At 41.5% G+C, this 23,956-nt stretch overlaps 1 protein-coding gene across 2 annotated transcripts in view; it reads left to right on the top strand.

Annotated features, from left to right (window-relative positions):
* Positions 1-23,956, top strand: part of LOC115135962 (chemokine-like protein TAFA-2) — a 178,228-nt gene that overhangs the window by 69,557 nt on the left and 84,715 nt on the right. For both annotated transcript variants that reach the window (XM_029671240.1, XM_029671231.1), the window contains exon 2: positions 11,716-11,828. In XM_029671240.1, the coding sequence (XP_029527100.1) occupies positions 11,717-11,828 (112 nt within the window). In that variant the 5' untranslated portion in view covers position 11,716. The remainder of the gene's footprint in view (positions 1-11,715; positions 11,829-23,956) is intronic.

Below are 23,956 nucleotides of genomic sequence, written 5' to 3'. Positions count from 1 at the left end.
AAACATGTCAAACGATGTACTGAATCAATATTTAGAATGTTGTTTACATATATCTTGAATAACGTTCCAACCGGAGAATTAGAATGACTTGAAATGAGCGGTGGAATGCAGGTGCTTCCCCTGTGAAAGAGCATAGTGAATGCATGGTCAACTCGTGGCAGTGTTGACTCTTTCCTGTGTCTTTCGACCCCCCTTCACATTAGAGTCATCAGACAAAGTTCTATTGACTGTTGACATCTAGTGGAAGGCGTAGGAAGTGAAAACTCATCCATATCTCGCTGTAATTTCAATGAGAGCTTGGTTGAAGATCTGTCACCCCCTGCTATGCCTGCTATGTGAGTTCTGTTATACTCACAGACATAATTCAAACAGTTTTAGAAACTTCACAGTGTTTTCTATCCAATACTAATAATAATATGAATATATTAGCTGGCCGTTTACAATGGGCACCTTTTCATCCAAGCTACTCAATACTGCCTATGCAGCCATAAAAAGTTCAAAGTTGTGTCAAACAGCAGCACAGCTTGTGCTGCGGAATGGAATGGCATGTTGGAGTACGTGACGTCATTGTATTTTACTGTCAGCCATTGTTGCCATTAATACTAGTTAGTGGTAGTTTGACCACCAGAGGGCATATTTGAGAAGTTAAGTTATTGAAATGTCATGTAAAACCTTATTTATTCATTTTATATATTTTTTTATTAACGGAGGCCTTATGGCTTCGCCATCAACTAGTTATTTTAGCAGATATCACTTGCGTATGTTCAGTCAACACATATATTTTAAGAATATAATGGAATATAACAGACCATTTTCATTTCTCTTAGAATAAAAACCTTACAGTATAAGAACAGTTTTAGTAAGTAATAAGTTACGGTCCAGTTACAGTTTCATCTGACAAAGTAGAAATAAAAATACAGTATATATATTTTATGTGCATGTGGGACAGAGGAAGTGTAACGCTCAATGAGTGAATGGGTGTGGAGTCAGGCGCAGAGAGCAAAGGTTGTGGGAAAAAACACGCTTTAATGTCCAAAATCAAAAGAACAAAATAGTATTACCCAACACAGGCGTAACTATTAAAACAAATAGTACCCTTAGGTAAAATACAAGGACAGCGAGAAACCCCAACAAAACACTAACACCTCTCACAAATACAGAAGAACAAGCCCGCACAAACAGAAGCAGGCTAAACGAACTTAAATAACACCACCCTAACAACCAAACAATGAACAGGTGAAACCAATTAGACAAAACCAAATGAACACGGAACAAAGGATCGGTGGCAGCTAGTAGACCGGCGACGACGAGCGCCGAGCGCCACCCGAACAAGAAGGGGAGCCACCTTCGGTAATATTCGTGACAGGAAGAGCAATTCTTACACTATTGTTCTAAATTCAATCACTCTCTTCTTCTTCATCATCATCATTCAGTTCATTCAAATTCAATTGTACTACATTTTGTCACTCCTGTTCATCAACTCCAAATCACATTTGCATGTGCTCCAAAGGAATACCTTGAAATAACATGATATAGGTTAAATAAATAATCGAAAGTTGATAAACAGTACCAGTCAAAAGTTTGGACACACCTACTCATTCCCGGGTTTTTCTTTATTTTTACTATTTTCTACATTGTAGAATAATAGTGAAGACATAAGAACTATGAAATTACACATAGTGTTAAACAAATTAAAATATATTTAACATTTGAGATTCTTCAAAGTAGCCACCCTTTGCCTTGATGACAGCTTTGCACACTCTTGATAGAGTAAAAATAAAGAAAAATCCTTGAATGAGTAAGTGTGTCCAAACTTTTGTATTTTAGGCATAATGTGAGTTGATGCATTTTTTTTTGTTAGGGCAAATCTGGTCTATGATATTGAGTTAGAAATGTAAAACTTTAGAGTACTTAATTAAGCATGAATACATTGCAAGTTTGCCCTTTTTTGGCCATTAGGCTACACTTTACAATCGGACTCAACTCTGACTGACCGCAGCATCTATCGGTAGTCTAAACTGTGGCACAAATTGGGAGATTTTTCACACCTAGCCAAGCAATTAGACTATTCTTTTGTAAATGAATGGAGGTGTGAATGTTTGTCAGTCTCTCTCCTATCGCACTAGAGTCCTGCATCAGGCAAAAAAAAGCTAAAAACTGCAGATAACAGAAGGCCAGCTATTGTGAAAGAATACTTGTGGATCTTGTTGATTTCCTTTATCGCTTCAAAAGGCCCATTGTCCCCCTGGTAATTGTGTGATACCAAAGGATAAAGCGTCACCTTCAGATGGATGTGTGGTCTGCTACCAGTCATGGTGGATGACATCCTTTTCCAGCACAGCAATTTGAAGAAATCCAGTGATGAATGGACTGTTTTTTAAATTATTGTTGTAGTATATTTGTTGTCTAATATTAGAAGGCTCTTTAAAGCGATTTGAGATGTCAATGTGCCGCATTGCATTGTGGAAAAAAACGGTTCTTAATTCATGGCATGGTTTCTTTTTTAGCCAAATGTTGAATAGACATGCAGACAAATTAATGAATGCAGGAAAAGAGGAATAATAGCCTACTGTCTGTAGTCATAAAAACAATTAGGATTAATAAATTGAAATGATTTTGTTGGGTAACAGATCGGCTCTTGGAACTCATTAAGAGGCGGCTTCTATCTTCAATATAAGCATTCATTGAGAAGGGTAAACCCATAGGTCTTAGGTCTGCAGTAAATTACATTTGATTACCAGGTTCGTTTTTCATTAAGTTTACATAATCCAAGCCTTCTGGGAATGTTGTAAAGTCCAAAAGATATGGGTGGAGTTAGAAATTTGGCTGTCAGAAGTATTACATTGGAAATTAACTTTTAATCCGTCGGTCTGCATATTTCAAGATATGGCATTAAGGGTGCAGTGAGATACCCTAAAGGGTTTGACGATACTTTTCTTGTCAATCATCTTGACAAAAAATTATACTTAAAAACAGAAATTCAACCAATTTCAGCCTTTAAATGTTTTATTGTCCAAATGTTGAAAGTACATGTAGGCGACGGCGAGAAACAAAATGGTGGAGTTTGAGGCCAGGTGGCGAAGAGTGATGCTGGCGCTGGATATGGGGGTGTGAGCAGGTGGGTCTGGGCAGGTGTGACGTAGTTGTCGTTTGTATGTGTATGTTTTTTAATGTCTCCAAAAGACATAGAATCTTGCAAAATAATGTAATAAGGAAAAATGACATGCTTGCAACATGCATCTGACTTTTCATTTTGAGTAGGATTTATTTAGGTTCCATTCTTTATTGTAACCACAAGGTCACAAATAATTGAACACACACAACATGAGCAGATTAACTTGGTCAAAACATTTCTTTATTAGAAACTATCAGAAAGAATGTTGGTACTTATTTATTTTGATCCAAAGCCATGAATGAGTGAGTCACAGCTTTATACTGACAAATATAGCTTTATGCTGCGAAATAGCCTACTAAATAGGCCAAGCCTAAACAAATATATTAAATGGCCTAAATAAAAAAAGTACATTTCATGAATAAATGAAGAAGCTCAGGTCTTGAAAATATGGGCAACCCTTTCCCTCCCTATCCTCACTGAACTCTTTCATTCAGTTTCTTCTTCTTCACATCAACAAATAAGGACTCCGTATTTCAGAAAATACATTTATATAGAGGGGCTTTCACTCTATCACACTGTGGTAAATAAAGCCAGTTTGTTATTTAGAATGATTTATTTCTGTTTTTAGAGGGAGATAAACTAAAAGCCCACCTTGCCTATTTTTTTCAAAAATCATCAGTCCACATGTCAAGTGTAATTGTGCCATTGTATTTAAGTTCTCTCTCAACTCCGGGACCGCCCGCCAGCTAATTTTGTTTTTCCCTGATGCAGGACTCTATTGTCAGAGAAGAGAGACTCTCGGACTGAAACATTCACACCACCATTAATTTACGAAAAGATACTCAATTTATGCCAGAGATTAGACTACCGATAGATCAGCATTCTAACGCCCCCTTGTGATAGTGTGGTGCAATGGCAGAATTAAGCAATTTACCACAATCTGCCACCATCTACCACAAATGGATACAGCATAAGTTTGAAACTTTTAATTGAGGAACCACTGTATGTCCTGTGGTGTGAAGCACTGCATGAAGCTATGAAAATAAGAACAAACTCATTTCAATTTCAAGCTGAGCTTTTATGTTCTGCTCTAGGTGAAAAGGCGGTGGTTGTTTCCACCACACTGACTTGAATGGCATCTCTGTTCTCTCCTTTGGTCTTATCACATGGACATAGATTTACTCTGAGGATGTTATGTCAGTTTGAAAAGTTTTGGGAGAAGCTTGAATGCTTTCAAGTTTAAATTGACCTATTTAAGATTCAATGTCGGGCTTCAGTGTGGGATTTTGTAAAAAAGTGCTTGCTAAAGGAAAAGGAGCATCAAGATCTGTCATTCCTCTGAGCGAGATGAAAGGTTATCTCATGCAACATTTAATTTGGAGAAGGCATTGTGGTCAGCAGAACTAATATCCTCCTGTTGCTTTGTAATTGCCAGCTTGGTTTGGCACTGAAACCAGTGGGGTTCCATCACGTTCCACATCAAGTGCCTCAGAGTTAGACGATTATGCCAGTCAATTATTCAGGATCATTGAAGGGGAGATATAAGAGACGTTTCCATGCTGTAGGAGGGTGGTGCTTGGTATGGCTGGTTCATCCCCATAGTCAGTCACATTCTATGCCCTCAGTTTCCTGGGCACTCGGTTGTACTGGAGTTTAATCATATAGTGTGAGCATCACAGTTTATTGTGTTTATTCTAGAGTGACTTATATTGCTTTAAAGCAGCAGCATAATTTTCTGCTTCAGCAGACACATTGTTGGATGAAATGTGGAAATAAAGCCCGAAGATCCACTTAGCATGACTTTGATCTTGTTACAGCTTAGGCCCAGCTCATGCATTCAATTTATGTCTGATTCTCTTCACGGATTTGAATATTCATTTAAGGGAAATGGACCCACAGTGAAAAATGTCATTTGATGTGTGAGTCTACAGTATATCAGAAGTGACAACTGCTTTAAAACGATCCCCCCCATAAACAACCAACGAGCAAAGCTTATTAGGGAGCCTATTCCTCTAAAAATGTAAATTACTCTGCAATATATCCGCAAAATATTGAGTCCATCTTGAGTCAATGTAACTGAGAGTAAGCTAGTTAGCATGCCGTTCTATGGAGTTGATTCTTTCTTCAAAATATTAGAAAAAACATGGCCAGAATATAAGCAGGTAAAACAGAAAATATAAATCATTTTTCACGATGACATCAAGACGTCTGGGAAAAAAGTAATGTTTGCTAGTGTAGAAATAATCTTCTTACAGCAAATATACAACCTGCCGATATGATATGTGTTGCGATTCTCACAATTCTATATGTATTGCGATTCGATATTGTGATTTTATTGCGATTCGGTGTTCCAAACACATTGCTCACCATATGTTGGCTGCATAGGAACAAAAGATTGCCATGAGAAAAACAAGTTTTGGAAAGTCATGGAAGTCATGGAAATAAATTGCTGAATTGGTTCCCTATTTAAAAAGAGGCTGGAGAACAAGCTATGAAAGAAAAAAAATGTAGTTTTGATACTGGTACAGCCAACTAGCGCAAAAATAATATAGCAATATTGTCAAAACGATACGATAGTATGTATTGTGAAAAATAATATCCTGATATGCAACTGTATCAATTTTTCCCCTCATCACTAATGTCAATGTGTGTGTGTGTGTGTGTCTGTGTGTCTGTGTGTGTGTGGGCCATATGAACCCAGAGTGTAGCCAAGCGGTGTTCAGAAAATCTATGGCAGGCAGTGGAGCGCCAATATTATTGAGATGACCTCTGCCATACCATACAGGGAATGTTTTCAAACGGGTCAGCCTGCCCAATGTTAGCTCCGGTAACAGGGCCAACAGGGCTTTGTCAGCCTCTGCCTGTACTGTAACTAATGTTGCAGACGCCGAGACCCCAGTGGGGAGTAAACTCTGAGATTCTACCACATTTCTCTACCCTGGTTTGCCGAATTCTGTTGGGGCTTTTTTCTAACTTCTAACCCCAATTTGGTTCTCAACATTAGACAAGATAAAGGTCGCAAGTCGCTCTAAGTGTGTTTGTGGTGGGTTACTGAACCAGAAGCAAGTATGCAAATCAGGTGGTGTTTAGACAGGAGACAGGGGGAGAGAGCGAGAGGGGAGAAAGGGGGAAGGGGGTAGGAGAAGGAGGAGGAGAGTAGAAAGAGGGGGAGAGGGCAAGTCTGTGTCTATGAAGGGGAGGGCAATTTGTTAAGCAGATCTCTTGAAACCATTGTTAAATAGTGCAAACTAATAGCTCTTAGAATTCTGTCGCTGTTGCCCTGGAAGCACAATGGTGCTAGTTCTAATTGATTGGTTCCGAAACAGAAACATGGGAGCATGGCAGGCAAAGCTGCCTCTAGCCTTTGAGGGCCCAAAGTGAGATTTGTATTTTAGGGGGATTTTAGTTGCCTCCCTCTCAGTTTTACATCTACTTTCCTGAAATTGCACCATTGTGTATTCTACAATTCTAACTTACAACAGTAAATTGAGACCCCGACTGCGAATAGTCTGTGTTTAGGCACTGATGGCAGGTGTTCTACGCTAATCACACTAGCACTGGGTGGGTGCCTTGCACTCACAAGCCTCACACTCAAAATATGTAACAAGCTTCCCCATTAGGTTCTTTACTGGTTGTAACCTTCACTTTTATACAAGATGAGTCAAGGGTGGATACATCATCTTTTATTCATAATTTCAAATCAATCTCAAATAAGTCTGTTCATAAAATCATTGAAATTCCTATCTCTGTGGGTTACGCTTTGGGTTCTTAAGTCTTGGGCTCTTACCTAAGTAGGGTGATACCATGAATAGAAATCCACTCTGCTCTCCATTCCGCTGCCAATCTAGCCATATGCTCGAATGTTAATTGCATTTGAGTTCCAGAATGTTGGTGTTTTGTTTCCCTGATTGCATGCCACACCTTGCTTGAAGGGATACTGCAAAATTATGTCAATGACTGGAAGTCTACAGGCACAATAGTATACTTCCAGTCATCATGCTAACTCTAGTTAGCATTATTAACTCTAACTTCCTTCATACTTACTGCACGCAGATACATAGAAATGGTATCAATGAGTTCATCTGACTCTGGGTAAGTAGAAAAAAATGGCTTAAATACCAGAATCTCACAGTATCCATTAAAATAGTGTTGCACGGTATACCAAATTATTTATTTTTTACATTCTGTACTGTCAAATGTGTCTCACGTAATTGAGAGGATCAAGTCAGTATCAGCGCAGCCTCTTTATAGCGTGAAGAGCAAAGTGCCTGCTCCACTTACTCATTCATTGCTTGAGCTGTCTGGGCTGCGTTAGCTAACCAGAAATGTGAAACCGGTAGCTTTGAGCTTTAACTGTAGGCTAACATTCATTGCTAGCTTACAGTTGAATTCACAACCCTAGTTCCCATAATGCAAAATATGTTGATTTAAAAACTGACTGTCACCTAAAACGTTATTAATCCACTTAATCTCCCTCGCCACCAAATACAAATTCCCTTCTTCATCTTCCTTTGCCTACTGTCTGGTTTCCACTAGATTCCACAGCCACAAAGGCAGATTCCACAGCCACATTCTGCCTTGCAAATTATGCCATTCATTTCTTAAAGAGACAGCGCACGCTTTTCAAGAAAAAAAAGGAGGTTGCTTCTTCTCTGCAAATGTTGTTAATCAGTACAATAAAATAATATGTTTTCTTTACAGTTGCCAATGAAATAAATTCTAAATATCAGGGATTGTTTGTCATCTGTAACCCCATGAAATCAGATAAAACGAGCTCTGTGACTTTGGCTAATACGCCTTCTTTTTTTGTGGTATTGTTTTGGTAACGTTACCGGTATTGAGTATTGTAATGGTATCAGATATTGTCATACTAAACCTGGTATCAGTATCGCAGTCAAAAGTCTGGTTTGTGACACACTACCTTTAAGTATTCCCAAATAATCTGAAATTGAGTCAGTGTTGAGTAAAATAGAGGGCTGGCACTCCTTCATGCCAAGTGGTATTGAGAGTGACCATGTGCCACCATTGGAAAGTACAGTACATGCAAATGGTATACTCACCTGTGCTACCTTTGAGCTGAGTCTGGGGTTTCCCATAGGGTTCAGTATGGTGTAGTGGTCTTTAGGTCATCAGACATTGAACCTTGAACCTGAACCATGAAACTCAAAACCACCTCAGGCCTATATTAGCAGGCCCTCCTGCTCTCCTCTCGGACTTCCTGCCATTCCCCTTTACATCTCATCCCTCTGTGTACTGTAGCAGATATCTGGGTCCAAAGACGTGCAAAACTGGTCCAGGTCCACACTGTACTGAAGCCTAGCCTAGCGTGTCCAGTCAGAGTCCAAAGGGTAGGAGCTCAGCAGAGCATGGACACACCTCATCCACCATCACCCCATCACACACCTACCATTACACGCAGGAAGGAAGTTTTAGGGGTGGCTGCTTGGTTCAAGGCTGCTAGTGATGTCATCAAAGTGGATTCACCCAACCCTTACTAGCTCTCTCTAAGTTGCATCCTGAGCCACCTCTACAGTTTGGCTACAGTATATCCCTTCATGGAGGAATGAAAGGGAGTTTAGAAGCAGGAACAGAAATAAATCTGTCCGACATCTTCCCACATGTAGGGGAGTAATCCAAAGAGACTAATTAAAGAAGAGAAGTCGGCTAAGCCACTCATCTGAAACCATATCACTCTATATAAATCAGGTAGAGAGTGCAACCCTAACCTACATTGCTGACTCACTCTGTGTTCCAATATGTTGGAGTGTTTGAGGCCTGTTGCCATGTTCAAAGTCTTATCAATGCTAGGATAATTTTTCTTACAGAGGTTCAAGTAGCGTTTCACTTTGTATCCAATTTGTTTTGTCAACTTGCCTTCAAAACAAACTTTATAAGGGGATTCAATGTTGATATGTAGGTTTGGTAGAGACACCGTACAGTATGTTTTTATCTACAATATATGGTATGAAAAATTTATTGAAATTCCTTGTTGTGGTTTAATTTTTAGTAAATGAGAGCTGCTATGCATAATTTATTGCCTTCGGGAGGCACGAATCATTGAGGGGATTCATTTGTGAATAACATCTGATTTCTGTGCAATGTGATTACAGAAAACATTTAATGATCAACCTTGATGAATATGATTCAATGAAACCGGGTTTGGTGTGTGCTTTATTATGCTCAGATTGTTATTTTTCTCTATATAATCTATTAGAAGGATGCTTGTTTATCTAGTTTGTGTTGGAGAGACATGGCTTGGCTTGGCTCGGGGGCATGACAAATGGCACAAAGCCAGTTGCATCACACATAAAAAAAACTATCCTCAACGACAACAATAATTTATTTTTCCCTCCAACTCAAACACATCGGCCTTGTCCACCCAGTTGCAGGCATCGGTTGTTAGCTAAAAAACCCCAGCCCTGTTGGTTCATCTTTATGCTGCATCTTTAAGCCTTGGAGATGTACTGTGTCTGTGTATTATATTACTACGTATAGCATGCAGAACAACCATCCCTCAGCCACTCTCAACTAGTCTGTTGATGTAGTGTGCCAAATCTGAATGTGCGTTTCCCAACTCCTCCACAATTTGCATGTATAGCCATGCATGCCACATGCGAGGAACTCGTGAATGATATGACAACAATAGTCAGAGTTGGCAAAAGCACATACAGATCTGGGACCACCAGTTACCAGTCTATAGGTCCCCCTGTTCAGCTGGTTTCCCATTCCTCTCCAAACCATTCTGATACGCCACCTGGTGTTCATCATCTCTATCAGGGGCGATAATTGTCCTGTTTACCAAGTCACTTCAGCCAACTGAACACAGTGGTCTGTTTAGGTAGATTAAGGTTGTACCCAGACCTGGGTTCAAATAGTATTTGTTTTATCTTAAATTATTGCTGTGCTTGATTGCCTGGTTCAATGGAACCAATGAAATTGTCTCGAAAGTGTAAACCCTGCCCATATGGCACTCCAGGCAGGCTTAATTTTTACATTTGACCTTTATTTAACTAGGCAAGTCAGTTAAGAAAAAAATATTATTTTCAATGATGGCCTTGGAAAAGTGGGTTAATTGCCTCGTTCAGGGGTAGAAAAACAGATTTGTACTTTTTCAGCTCAGGGATTTGATCTTGCAACCTTTTGGTTAAAAGTCCAACACTCTATCCACTAGGCTACCTGCCTAATAAAACATCCATGGAAAGAAAACAAATACTATCTGAATCCAGGTCTGATTGCACTTGACACTGTCCATCAAACCAGCATCCTCTACATACTGTAGAGAAAACTATCCTTTAGATGCCACCCAGCTCTATTGTGGTAGATGTCTCCCTCTCTACTCCCTTCACGAGCCACTGCCAAATAACCAAGAGTTAAGCTCTTAGCATGAAACCAATCTTTTCACTAATTTGAGTGGATACACTTGCAATGAGAAGAAAGGATGCCTGTGATTTGCGACTGTGTTTCCTGTGAGAGGAACAGGCTCTGTTGGCAATAAGATGAGCCGCTGATTGCATTGTTTGTTCTCCTCTCAAAGGGCATCTTACACAGCCACAATGTATTACTGGACAACAGACCCTGAACACTACATGAAGATTACTGAGCTGGGAAACACTAGCCAAGACAGACCACCCAAACACTATTACTCAGGCACCTCCCTCCCAGGTAGGGAGAGCAGAGAGAGGAAACGAGGGAATAAGGGAAAGACAGACATCATTTATAAAAAGGGAAAGAGGAAATGGGGGAATAAGGGATAGTCTGACGTCATTTGTTCTATTTATAGATCTTCTAGGTTAGAGAAGTACACAGCACAATAGTTTGTGGTGGGTTTGCGGTTGCTGCAGTGTTACTATAGCTACGTGTTTAAGGGAATTAACAACAACACATAATTTGAGGGAAAATGACAAGCACCCATCTACTGTATGTTTACACATGAATACAAAAAAAGGTATTTAGCTAAATCAGTTCGCACAGAATCAACATGGGTATGTTTATTTATCTCTGTGAAAAAAACTATGGGAAACATGCATCCTCACAGTTGATCAAACACCAACTGGCGTCATGGTGTGGGAAGGAAAGCACTGCAGCGTTCAATGCATATGTTACCACAAGCTCATGTATAATTCTGTTTTTTGGGGAAGGAAGCCACACTGTACTGTATCTGCAGGATGAGACACCCTGCTGTGTTTGATACCCAACAGCATAAGTGGGCCACCGCCTAAAGCCAGTTCCTTTCTCCAGATTGTGATTTTGTGAGTTGTACCGTCTAGTTGCACCGTCCATCTTTTGTCTCTGTGCAGGGCAAAGCTAGCCTGGCGAGCTTAAATAAATATGCACTGACTCCGTATGGACCCCAGGAAGAGTAGTGGCTGCCTTAGCAGCAGCTAGTGGGCATCCAAATAAAATAGTCAAATACTCAATGTAAGCTAGGGAGATCAGAGTGGCTCACGAGGCTAGGGCAAAGATGGCATGGAATTTGTATTGGACTTAGTACTGTATGTATGTCGAGTCTTTTCACTGCGTCATGCCTGTATGTGACTCCGAAAATGTCCTAATGACTGATGTAAGTTACTGATCAAGTTTTCCCCACCCTGTCTTTTCAGTATGCGGGAGAGAGACCTACGGAGAGTGTGCAAAAGGGGGCTGCTGCTGGCCGTCTGTGTGGTGTCTCTCTGGGGACAGCTGACCCTTGCATCGTCACACAGAAGTCACATAGGTATGTCCAGACAATTAAATAGGGTAGATGTGTATCTCTATGGGTAGGTTGCACACGCCATCATCATAATGATGATAATGATGATCATAATGATAATGATTGTCAGCAAATTGTGTAATAACATAATACATTTATGTAATAATGTGAACCATTAAACTATTCAAATGTAAATGCAGAGTACTTATTATGTCACAACAAGTTATTACAGAATACACAATACTTAACGTAAAGCGGTTCCTAATCAGTATAATGGATTTGATTTACATTGCTTTACATCCACCAGGTGCTCAAAGCACTTGACATTTTATGGGGAAGAAACGTCATCCACTAAGAGTAGCATCCACCTTTGCGATGCCAGGCAGCCATTTTGTCCCAGAAACCACACCACAACACAATGCTATAATATATCAGTGATGAGGTAACACAGTGGACAGGTGACAACGTTCATAATGGTCAGTAGCTAGGATAATGTAGCCTACTGTTAAAGCACTCATAGTGACTGGTTCCAGTTCATCGCTCCAACAGACCTCACTGTAAATACTGCTGTAATTAGTAGACACTCCGTTGTGTGACACCCAGTGGAGGGTGCTCTGGGGTCATTTGTTGATCTGGAGTGTCTTTAGGCTTCGACACTTCGAACAAAAAGCCGAAATAGCAAAACAACAGACATGAACGCAAAAGGTAGACCTTTACGGAAAAACCACATGATTTCACGTTAAATTTCCATGTTATACAAATGTGAAAGTATGTGAAATCATGTGTGTTTTTGGAACATGTGGTTATGTGGATTTTCTATGGAGTGTATTTAACTTTGAATTAGTATTAGGATATTCAATTTGAATGTAATATTTTTGAATTTGCAATGCACAAATTAAATCATTGAATACATACATTTAACTTGTATTTCATAACTGAATATTCAAGTTCAATATTTATATATTCAGTTTCAGAATGGTAGATATTGCATTCATTATATCAAGTTTAGCAAACAATCATTTCAAGGTTATCAAAGTTTTGTATATTCAACTTCTCAGATGATTTCAGATTCAGTTTCCTAATTCAGTTCTCTAAATTCAGATTCAAAACCAGAGAAAACATCCTGCTAGAGGAGAACAGACAGACTCAAACACTCACTGTGGTGAACAGAAACTTCTGCCGGTTTCTGAAGCCAATGTGGCATGTTGAATTTATTTTCTTCCAATAAATTTGGCTCTAGCATTTGAACCGTTCTGGCTATAAACTATTGACCCCAGTCCTGAAAGCTAAGACTCTCTAGAGCAACGAAGTGCCTTCTGATCCCCTCTAAGATGATCACAGGCTGCGTTAGAAGGGACTGTCACAAAAAACAACATTTGGCCCCCGTAACAATCTAGTTGAAATGCCCCGTCATAGCCCTTCTAAGGATAACCGTTCCACTCCCTATTTAATCTTGCTCTTGTAACTGACTAGGTTCGAACCAGGTCGCCTGCATGTCACAAGACTGTGTTAGCCCACTTAGCTAAAGTCTATAGGGATGCGTTCAGGAAGTTAACGTATAGGAAGACATGCTGCGTGCTTAACAAGTACCGCTTTAGTTTATACCCAAACTCAAACTCAAGACCTCTGCCTCGCAAACAGACATGACCTTCCTCCTGAAGCCTTCCAACCCACCTCTCTATTGGAAAATGCCATCTTCAGTTGCGCAAGGAGCGACACTTCAGGCTGATGAGTGAGTTTCACAGATCCCCATCTGCTACATTCACTCCCTTAACTCACTCCACAGCGACCCCAGCGGTTGAACCAGCGCAACTGTAGATCCGAGTCAGGTGGTACCATTGTGAAGAACGTCACGCTTAGCAAGCACGGCTTCCCCTGATTCAACTCGTATGGAGACTCAAACTCTGGACGTCTACCTCAAAAACACACAAAACTGCCCTCCTGAAGCATTACAACATATTGTGCTATTAAAAAAGGCCTTCAATTATGCAAGGTGTGACACTAATACAAGTCTTCAAGATCCAGCAAGGTTACTCACGTGGTTTGGTGATCCATGCTTATGTGATGAGAACCTTGCCTGAAACCTGAAGACGTGTTTGTTTGTGTTAGACAATTTGGGCTAATTCCAGATGGGGTGGTTAATTTTTAGCCCAGTGGTGCTTTTTAACTAGTTTTCGTTTTGCACAAATTATAATTATCTGGCTAATAATGGGGGGCCTCAAGGAAAATAATGGGCCAGTGTGGGGGCCTCAAGGAAACATTGGGCCCCAGTCCACCCCTGTGTCACGATCTTGGAAATGAGCGAACCAAGGCCCAGCGTGAGTATAGTTCCACAAAATGTATTTAAGTGAAACTAACAAAACAAAATAACAAAACTTACAAAGACTGTGGATGTAGTGCCCAACACACTAACACAAACAATATCCCACAAATGCAGGTGGGGAAAAAGTATACCTAAATTAGAGGCAACGATTACCAGCTGCCTCTAATTGGGAACCACACAAACCACCAACCTAGAAATCTATAAACTAGATAATCCCCTCAGTCACGCTGTGACCTAAACACCATAGAGAACCGAGGGCTCTCTATGGTCAGGGTGTTACAGTATCCACCCCCAAAGGTGCAGACTCCGGCCACAAAACCTGATACCAAATGGAGAGGGTAGGGGGATGACTAGTGTTGGTGGCGGCTCTGGTGCGGGTCTTTGCCCCCGCCCAGACCACAGATCCGGCCATGGAGCCGAGTAGAACGCTGTGCCTGGACATCGGCGCAGAGGAGGACCCCGGCCATGGAGCTGGGTTGGACGCCGCACCTGGACGGGGCACCGGCGCTGAGGAAGGCTCCGGCCATGGAGCTGGACTGGGCGCCTTGCCCAGACTGGGTACTGGCGCAGAGGAAGGCTCCGGCCTTGGAACGGGACTGGACACAGTGCCTGGACTGGGCACCGGCGCAGAGGAAGGCCTTGGAGCGGGACTGGACGCCGTGCCTGGATTGGGCCCCGACGCAGAGGAAGGCTCCGGCCTTGGAGCGGGACTGGACGCCGTGCCTGGATTGGGCACCGGCGCAGAGGAAGGCTCCCGCCATGGAGCGGGACTGGACGCCATGCCTGGACTGGGCACTGGCGCAGAGGAAGGCTCCTGCCATGCAGTGGGACTGGACGCCTTGCCTGGAAGCTCCGGACCATTGACCATCGCTGGAGGAAGCTCTGGACTGGGAACCGTCGCCGGAGGCTCTGGACTGGGAAGGCTCTGGACTGGGAACCGTCGCCGGAGGCTCTGGACTGGGAACCGTCGGAGGCGCTGGACTGGGACCGTCGCGGAGGCTGGACTGGGAACCGTCGCCGGAAGCTCTGGACTGGGAACCGTCGCCGGAAGCTCTGGACTGGGAACCTCTAATTGGGAACCACACAAACCACCAACCTAGAAATCTATAAACTAGATAACCCTCCCAGTCACCCTCTGACCTAAACACCATAGAGAACAGAGGGCTCACTATGATCAGGGCGTGACACCCTGGTTTCAAGTCTTCTGCAAGGATAGTTTTCTTTTTTGCACGCTTTGTACATAATAATAAAATGCAGTATAAAACGTAGCTCTTTATTAGCTAGCTATAACGGGCATGTTCAAGTGTCTCTGGCCATGGTCAACTGCAATGACCTCATGACCTGGGTGGTCTTAATCATAGCGCAGTATGATGGTAGAATGCAACCAATTACAATTCAGTATGTTGACACATGAATATTACATCCCCCATCTTTAAAAAAAATACAAATGTTCTACATATTTTAATATAAGTGTACATATAAGTGTTTCATTTCACAGCTCTAGGCTTGACCTTTCTTCCTGACCTTGTGTGGTATGAAGCTGAGAATAATTCTTTGTCAGTCAACAGTTATGGTGTTGCAGGTAAGTATGGTGTGTGTTGTGTTTGTGTGTGTGTTTAGTCCATCACGTTCTCTTTCAGGGAAACAGTTAATCTCATCAGTGTGTTGTTCTTTTGTGTTCAGTAGGTGACTAAGATTGCGGCTGTACACCGCGCCTTCTGCGGTGCGAACGTTCAGTGTCAGCTGGCTGAAAGACGACTGATGGCTATTAGTAGTCATGCTCCTGGCTTCTAACTGACTCTCCGTCGTTCAGTGGTGGTGGTCTAGTTGACCTGACGTAGTATTGCTTTTAGTGTTGTCTCTGCACGTTTTGCATGCCTTTCTTTGTAGCTGACGACCTCAGGTTGCAGCTGCTGGTTGTTGCTAGGAAGGTTTGAGCGAAGTCTGAGGCTCATCAACAGCTGGGCTGGTGATTTGATGTTGTCAATTGGAGTACTCAAGGAGAGTGATGTAGGGGTCTATCGTCTGCTTTTGTTTCGTCCATGAGTGATTTAGCAATCTGGACAGATTTTTCAGCCTAGCCATTACTTTGAAGGTAATGTGGGCATGTGGTGACATGTGCGAACTCCGATGCTTTTCAGAAGGATTCAAACTCCTTTGATTTGTAACAGGGGCCATTGTCACATATTAAAGTCTCTACGATGCAATGCCTGGCAAAGGTTGCTTTCAGCTTGTGGATAATAGCTGCAGATGTGGTGCTGTGAAGCCTTGTCAAGTTTGAGGTATCTGCTGTAGTAGTCCACATTTAGAATGTAGTCCGTGTTGTTCCAGGTGAACAGATTGGTTGCCATGACCTGCCAGGGTCTGTCTGGGATACAGTGAAGTAACATTGGTTCTTTGGTGTTTGAGGGACATCGTTCAAGACAGGTGGGGCATTTACCAACAATGTCCTCTATTTGTATGCACATTCTGGCCAAAACAAAATGTCCTGTGCTCTCTTTTTTGTACTTTTCCTTGCCCATGTGTACAAAATCTCCTCTCTGAGACTGGTAGGAATGATGATTCTCTCCTTTTAAAATTATTCCGTTGATCTGTGATAGTGCATCACAATGGTTCCAGAACTCAGACACTCAGAGGGCATTTTCTCTTGTCATCCATAGACGTACTAATGGAAACACTGACATCCGAACAGAATGGTGTACAGCTCCTTTTCAATTTGAGCGTAGTTGATTTCACAGTCAGAGATTTGGAAGCGCTAGGCGATGGGCTTTCCTTCTTGCAGTAGCACTGCACCTAGTCCATACTTCCACGCATACACTTGGAGTCTGAGCTCTTTGTTGGGGTCGTAGTAGGCAGGAATTGGTCCTGTTTCTCTCGTGATCAAGTCTTCCACTTTCTAGAAAGCAATGTCATATTGCTTGTCCCAGAAGAACTCACTGGACTGCTTTAGCAGCTGACACAGGGGTGAGTTGGCATTGGAGAGGCTGGGTGCGAACTTGGCTAAGTGGTTGACCATGCCAAGCACTGTTTCCAGCTCTGCACGGTTCTTTGGTGGCTCCATCTCCTATATGGCTGAGATTTTCTGTGGATCTGACTTGATTCCATTTACTGTGAGATGATGTCCGAAGTAGCTGACCTCTGTAGCGCTGACTGTGCTCTTCTCAGGGTTTAGCCGGACTCCTCTTTCACAGGACCTTTGCAGCATCGCACTGAGGTTTCTGTTGTGTTCCTCTTTGTTCGACCATAGCCAAGGATGTCGTCTACAATTTCCACAACGCCTTTGTACATCTCGTTGATCTTTCGATGAAACTTGTCTTAGGGCTGAGATAATCCCAAAAGGCAGGCAACGAAACCTGTAGAGGCTAAACCGGTGTGTTGACATTGTGAGTTTAGATGACTCTTCAGTGAGCTTGATAGCCCATTAGCCTGAACTGGCTGATCTGTCTCCACTGGTGCCGTCACTTATATCACTAGTTTGATTAGGTCAATGTCAAAACATGCTTTAAGACCTAGCACTGCAGTGTCAACAATGTAAAAGTCCAACATCATTTCACTTTCCTTGTATTTGCATTTGAAAGTGCATGTGCCTTTTACTGTGAGCTGTTCACCACCATAACTAGTCAGTCTGCGCGAGGTGGGCTGTAGCTCGCACTCAGATGTCAAGCTGCGGTACTCATTCAGAGGAATAATGTTTACTTGTGCACCAGTGTCTAGTTTGAACTTTAGCTCTGTGCCTTGTGTTCCTATCTCAATGTCAGCAAAGGCTTGCGCTGTCTCTGATGTGACTTTTCTGTGTCACTGAATCAATAAACAGTTCATCCGTATTTGACTATTTGATTGACATTTCAGCTTTACTCACTGTGTGTACTGTTTTCCCACAGTAAGTTCTGCACACTTTTGCAAAGTGATTCCATTTTCCACATTTAGTACACTGTTTGTTTGCCTTTAGCTGGGCAATTTTCCTATTCCCCATGCAGTTTGTATCCACAACATCCACTTGTTCTGGGGCGTTTTGAGACTGTGTCACTCTCTTTTGGAGTTATGTCTCTCTCCGTTCTGAAGTGCAATCTCTGGGCTTTGATGTCTGCCTGACTGCTTGCACAGCTTGTTCAGGTAATGTGCTCGTGTCACCGCCTAAAATGGTTTTCATCTGAGCCTGTGCTAGCTCGTGAGATCTGGCTATGTCGATAGCTTTGTCCAGCGTTAGCTCAGACCCAACATTCAAAAGTTTCTCTCTCACTAGCGGTGAGTATATTCTAAATACAATACAGTCCCTGACCATCTCATCCTTGTTTGCATGATCACAGTCTTTCAAAAGCCGACACAGCTCGGTCGCAAACGATTCGCTAGCTCCCTGTACTTTCTCATGGAATCTGTACCTAGCGAAAATCGTAATGGTCTTTGGCACAACATATGCTTCAAAAATATCTTATTATGTTTTCAGTACTTTGGAGTCAGCCACAGTAAGTGTCCATGTGTTGTGAATGGCTCTCAGTTTTTCACCGATCCACAGGAGCAGGTAGCTGCACTTTGCCCACTCTTGTTCCTTCAGAGGACCTGTGAACATTAGCTCCACAGGCTGTTTGAACTTGCGCCATGCATCGGGTACATTTGTAGACGCAGTCCATCCGAGGTGAAGGAACTCCAGCAAAATCAATCTTTTAGTCCTTTTATTCTGACACCATGTCTTGTTTTGAATGCTTTGCACAAAATAATCAAATGCAGTACGACAGGATTTTTATGAAATGTAGCTCTTTATTAACTAGCTATAACTGGGATGTTCATATGTCTCCGGCCATGATAAACTGCAATGACCCCACGACCTGGGTGGTCTTAATCAATCATAGCTCAGTATGATATGACGGTAGAATTCAACCAATTACAGTTCTGGATGTTGACACATATTACAGTAGTCATTATAAGGTTAACACGTGTCTGACTGGGTTAAGACTGTGTTAGCCTATTGAGCTAAAGCCTATGCATTGGTCCAGTGACTTGGATGGGTCTATTCATGGCGAAGGTGAAAGGGGGGTGAAGTGTAACACAGGTGGTTCGGTGATCACGCTCATATGATGAGTAACTTGTCTGAGACCTGAAAAGATGCATTGTCTGGTGCACTGGAGACCTGGGTTAGAACCCCATCGGTCAAACTAACACATCTTCATGTCTCAGCCAAGGTTGTTCATCACAAGCTTACACGAATGGTTAGCTACACATGGTAATCATTCTGGTAATTACGAGGCTACTCATCACATGGATGGATCACCAAACCACCTCTGTTGTACTCTCATTAAATGGGGTGCACAGGTCCTTCTGTTTGCCACAGAAAGTGTTGTTGTTGTGCAGGAGGCCTGATTTCGAATTCAGTCAGTTATATTGTTGCTACGATCTCTATGTATGAGGTCAAAGGGGGGTGAAATGTAACCGAGGTGGTTCGATGAACCTTGTTGGAGACTTGAAGACTTGTTGGCTTCCTGAACTAATCCCTATGGGTGTTATCTATATAAGTGGGCAAACACAGTCTTGTGACATTCACAGTCAGTCACAAGTCCAAGATGAAATAGGGAGTGGAAAGGCTAACCTTAGAAGGGATATGACAGGGCTACTCAACTATATTCTTATTAGGGACTAATTGTTTTTTTGTGACACTCCCTTCTATAGCGGCCTGTGATCATCATATAGGGTATCACGAAGCACATTCATGTTCCAGAGAGTTTTAGCTTTCAGGAATTGTAATTGCTTATATCAGAATCACTTCAAACGCTAGAGCCAAATTCATAGTTAAAGTTGAACATTCCGCATTGGCGTTTGAAACCACCAGAAGCTTGTTTACCACACAGAGTGTTTGATTAGTTGTTCTCCTCTACCTTTCTTAGCTGGCAAAGTACTAGGATGTTGTCTCTAGTTTTGAATCTGAATTTAGAGAACTGAATTTGAAAACTGAATCTGAACTCATCTGAGAAGTTGCATATATGAAAACTTGATACACAGACAATGAATGCAGTATCTACCATATTGAAACTGAATATATACAGTGCATTCAGAAAAAATTCTGACCCCTTGACTTTCCACATTTTGTTATGTTACAGGCTTAATCTAAAATTTATTAAATAGATTTTTCCCCTCAATAATCTGCACACGATACCCCATAATGGCAAAACGAAAACTGGTTTTAATTGTTTTTGGCAAAAAAAGTAAATATATATTTATTATTTACGTAAGTATTCAGACCCTTTACTCAGTACTTTTGTTGAAGCACCTTTATCAGCGATTACAGCCATGAGTCTTGTTGGGTATGATGCTATATGCTTGGCACGCCTTTATTTGGAGAGTTTCTCCCATTCTTCTCTGCAGATCCTCTCAAGGTGTGTCAGCTTGGATGGGGAGTGTCACTGCATAGCTATTTTCAGGTCTCTCCAGAGATTGGGTTCAAGTCCGAGCTCTGGCTGGGCCACCCAAGGACATTCAGAGACTTGTCCAGAAGCCACTCCTGCATTGTCTTGGCTGTGCTTAGGGTCGTTGCGCTGTTGGAAGGTGAACCTTCGCCCCCCAGTCTGAGTTCCTGAGTGCTCTGGAGCAGATTTTCATCAAGGATATCTTCATATTTCCCTTGATCCTGACTAATCCCTCAGTCCCTGCCACTGAAAAACATCCCCACAGCATGATGCTGCCAACACCATTCTTCACCGTAGGGATGGTGCCAGGTTTCCTCCAGACATGACGCTTGACATTCAGGCCAAAAAGTTCCATCAGCCCATATAATCTTGTTTCTCATGGTCTAATAGTCCTTTAGGTGGCCAAGAGGGCTGTCATGTGCCTTTTACTGTGGAGTGGCTTCCGTCTGGCCACTCTACCATAAAGGCCTGATTTGTGGAGTGCTGGAGAGATGGTTGTCCTTCTGGAAGGTTCTCCCATCTCCACAGAGGAACTCTGGAGCTCTGTCAGAGTGACCATTGGGTTCTTGGTCACCTAACCGACCAAGGCCCTTCTCCCCCGATTGCTCAGTTTGGCCGGGCAGCCGGCTGTAGGAAGAGTCTTGGTGGTTCCAAATACAAGTTCAATTTATTTATTCAATTATTCAATTTGTGCATTAAACATTCAAAAAATATTACATTCAAATTTAACATCCTAATACAAATTCTAATTTCTGTTGGCACTGAAATTGCTCCATCATTTTCAAATGAAATCATGGGAAACCATTTGTTCTTGGAGCACTTGAAGTGATGATATTTCATTTGTGGATTTTCATGTGTGATCACATAACCTTTCACAATTTTCAAAGGTCATGCAATGCAAACAGAAATGTGTCATTATGATACACAGACCGTGCTTTTATCATACAGTGTTTTCAACTTATATATCTGACTACATTGTGTATTTTTATTTATACAGCATTTATTACAGTAGTTATCCCCTTACCTGGGATTTGAACTCACAACCTGTTTTTGATTTTCCTGATACTAACACAAACATTGTGGCATATCTGATCTCACCTGTATTCATACACTTTCAAAGTAAATCTCAGCATTGTTAAAAATACACAAGAAAAACAATTATATTTATCATAGTAATTCAGGAGTAACATTAAAACAGAATCATATCCCCAGCCAACATAGAGAACTATACAGAAAACCCTCAAATTGCTGAAATACAGTAAGTAAATGAAATGAGAGAATAGTCAGAATTACTGATAAATAAAATATCAGTGCAGATGGCACTCTTTTGCTAAGTGCAGAGATGTATTATAGGTAATGCATGTGTAGGGGGATGTTGCAGACTGTGGCACAAGAGAAACATCATTGTACCTCAAATCCAGGTTGTGAGTTTAAATCCCAGGTGGGGTTATATCTTAGCTGAACAACATGCCATTTACTTTAAAAGCCCCATAGCATTTTATTGCTTTACTTATAAAGGTTTGGGATGGTTTGAACTTATGTGATGTTAATGTGATAACGTGACAACATGATTTCACATTTGTTTTTGGAATGTTTTACATTATCACATGTGAAATGTGAAGTGTTCCAAAGCACATTTGACATGATTTCATTTGTAAAATGTTGCTTTTCAAGTGTGAAATCATGTGACTTTCCACATGTGAAAACATGAAACTATACTTTTAGCAATTGCTGTAAATTTGTCATTTTACTGTACATTTCTACTAATAGTATACTATATTAGTGTTTTGCTCTATATTTATGGTCAATTGGCTCCCGAGTGGCGCAGTGGTCTAAGACACTGCATCTCAGTGCAAGATCTGTCACTACTAGTCCCTGGTTCAAATCCAGGCTGTATCACATCTGGCTGTGATAGAGAGTTCCATAGGGTGGCACACAATTGGCCTCAGCGTCGTCTGGTTTTGGCCAGAGTAGGCCGTCATTGTAAATAAGAATTTGTTCCGACTTGCCTAGTCAAATGAAAAATGGCAATGCACTTTGATACTTTTTGACTCGTCCTGCAAATGAACTTGGCATGCATCACTTGCGATTGCATTTAAACATATAGGATTTTCTGTAATTTTATAGTAGCTACCGGCTACTGAGTTGCAGCGGAAATAGTGGAAACAACTTTAATGTATTCCTACAGCTGAACTGTATTTTGTCAATACAAAAAGGAAGTATACAGACATTCTATTTCCGGAAAATTAGGCATACTTTCTGAATTGATTGGAACTTAAATGGAATTGACCTCAACACTGGTTAGCATGCTTGGGATGCAACCGCATCTGGGAATTGAACTCACAACCCCTTGGATGTCAGTAACCTGAATTTCCTACATCGCCATCGAAATGTAGGATAAATATAAATAATTACACTCGGTGAAAATAATTTAAGAAATTGAGGTGTAGATTACATATCACATTCCAGTGCAACCAATGGCAATGTTCAGTCAAATGTACACATAGGAACTCACATGGTACTGGTCGGTACCTTTTAGAGTACGTGTGCTGCGTATAATCTTGTATAATGGTATATTTTTCTACCCAATACATTCAATATAAAGCTGCATTCATAATGATGTGGGAGGTGGGAATTTACCAGTTGTGAAGTCGTAAGTATCAATGGGATGCATTCACTTGCTTTAAACTCGCTGAGAAACGCCAATTGGGAGTTCAAAAATCATATTAATAGATTGATTTTTATGAATAATGTTTTGTTGTTATTGCCGAAAATGCTGTTATCTAAGTAATTTCCTTGGTAGTTGATGTCAGAGGTCAACATGTGGGAGAAGTCGGATCTCAGGGATGATAGATGCGTTTCCCACTAGTAATTACCAGTTGGAGGGCTGTTCAAGTGGATTTTTCCCAGTCGCATGGGGTAAATTCCTACCTGGTTATGAACGCAGCTTTAGGTACAATCGTTACGGCACTTTTGGTGAGTTCGTAATCAAGTGGGAGGTGGGAATTTACCAGTTGTGAAGTCTTAAAAACCAGTTGGATGCATTCATGTGCTTTGAACTCATTGAGCAACTCTTAATGGATAACAAGCTGTGTAAACCAGGGGTATTCAACCAGGGTTCCGCAACCCCCTACTGGATTATCTGACATTGGCTTTGAAAAAGCACCTGCACATACCAGTCGTGGCAAGTGACGCTTGTTGCTGGCATGCTTTCTTGACTTGGACATTCATTTCTGCCAACACATTGCTAACCTTTGTTTAACCAGTTAAACAGTTTCTATTAGAGAAAGTGTATTTGGAGTAGGGCTGCCACATGAAGTGGGTAAAGTTGGTAATCATTTTATGAGCAGAACGGTTGGGAGGAGAAGCTTCATTCCTAAAAGATCTAAGCGGTAAAAACATAATTTTTAAGACAGAGGTGTCACCAATGTCTT

This window comes from Oncorhynchus nerka, linkage group LG2 (assembly GCF_034236695.1).
Source record: "Oncorhynchus nerka isolate Pitt River linkage group LG2, Oner_Uvic_2.0, whole genome shotgun sequence".
Taxonomy (NCBI): Eukaryota; Metazoa; Chordata; class Actinopteri; order Salmoniformes; family Salmonidae; genus Oncorhynchus; species Oncorhynchus nerka.
This window is presented reverse-complemented; position numbering and strand designations above follow the sequence as displayed.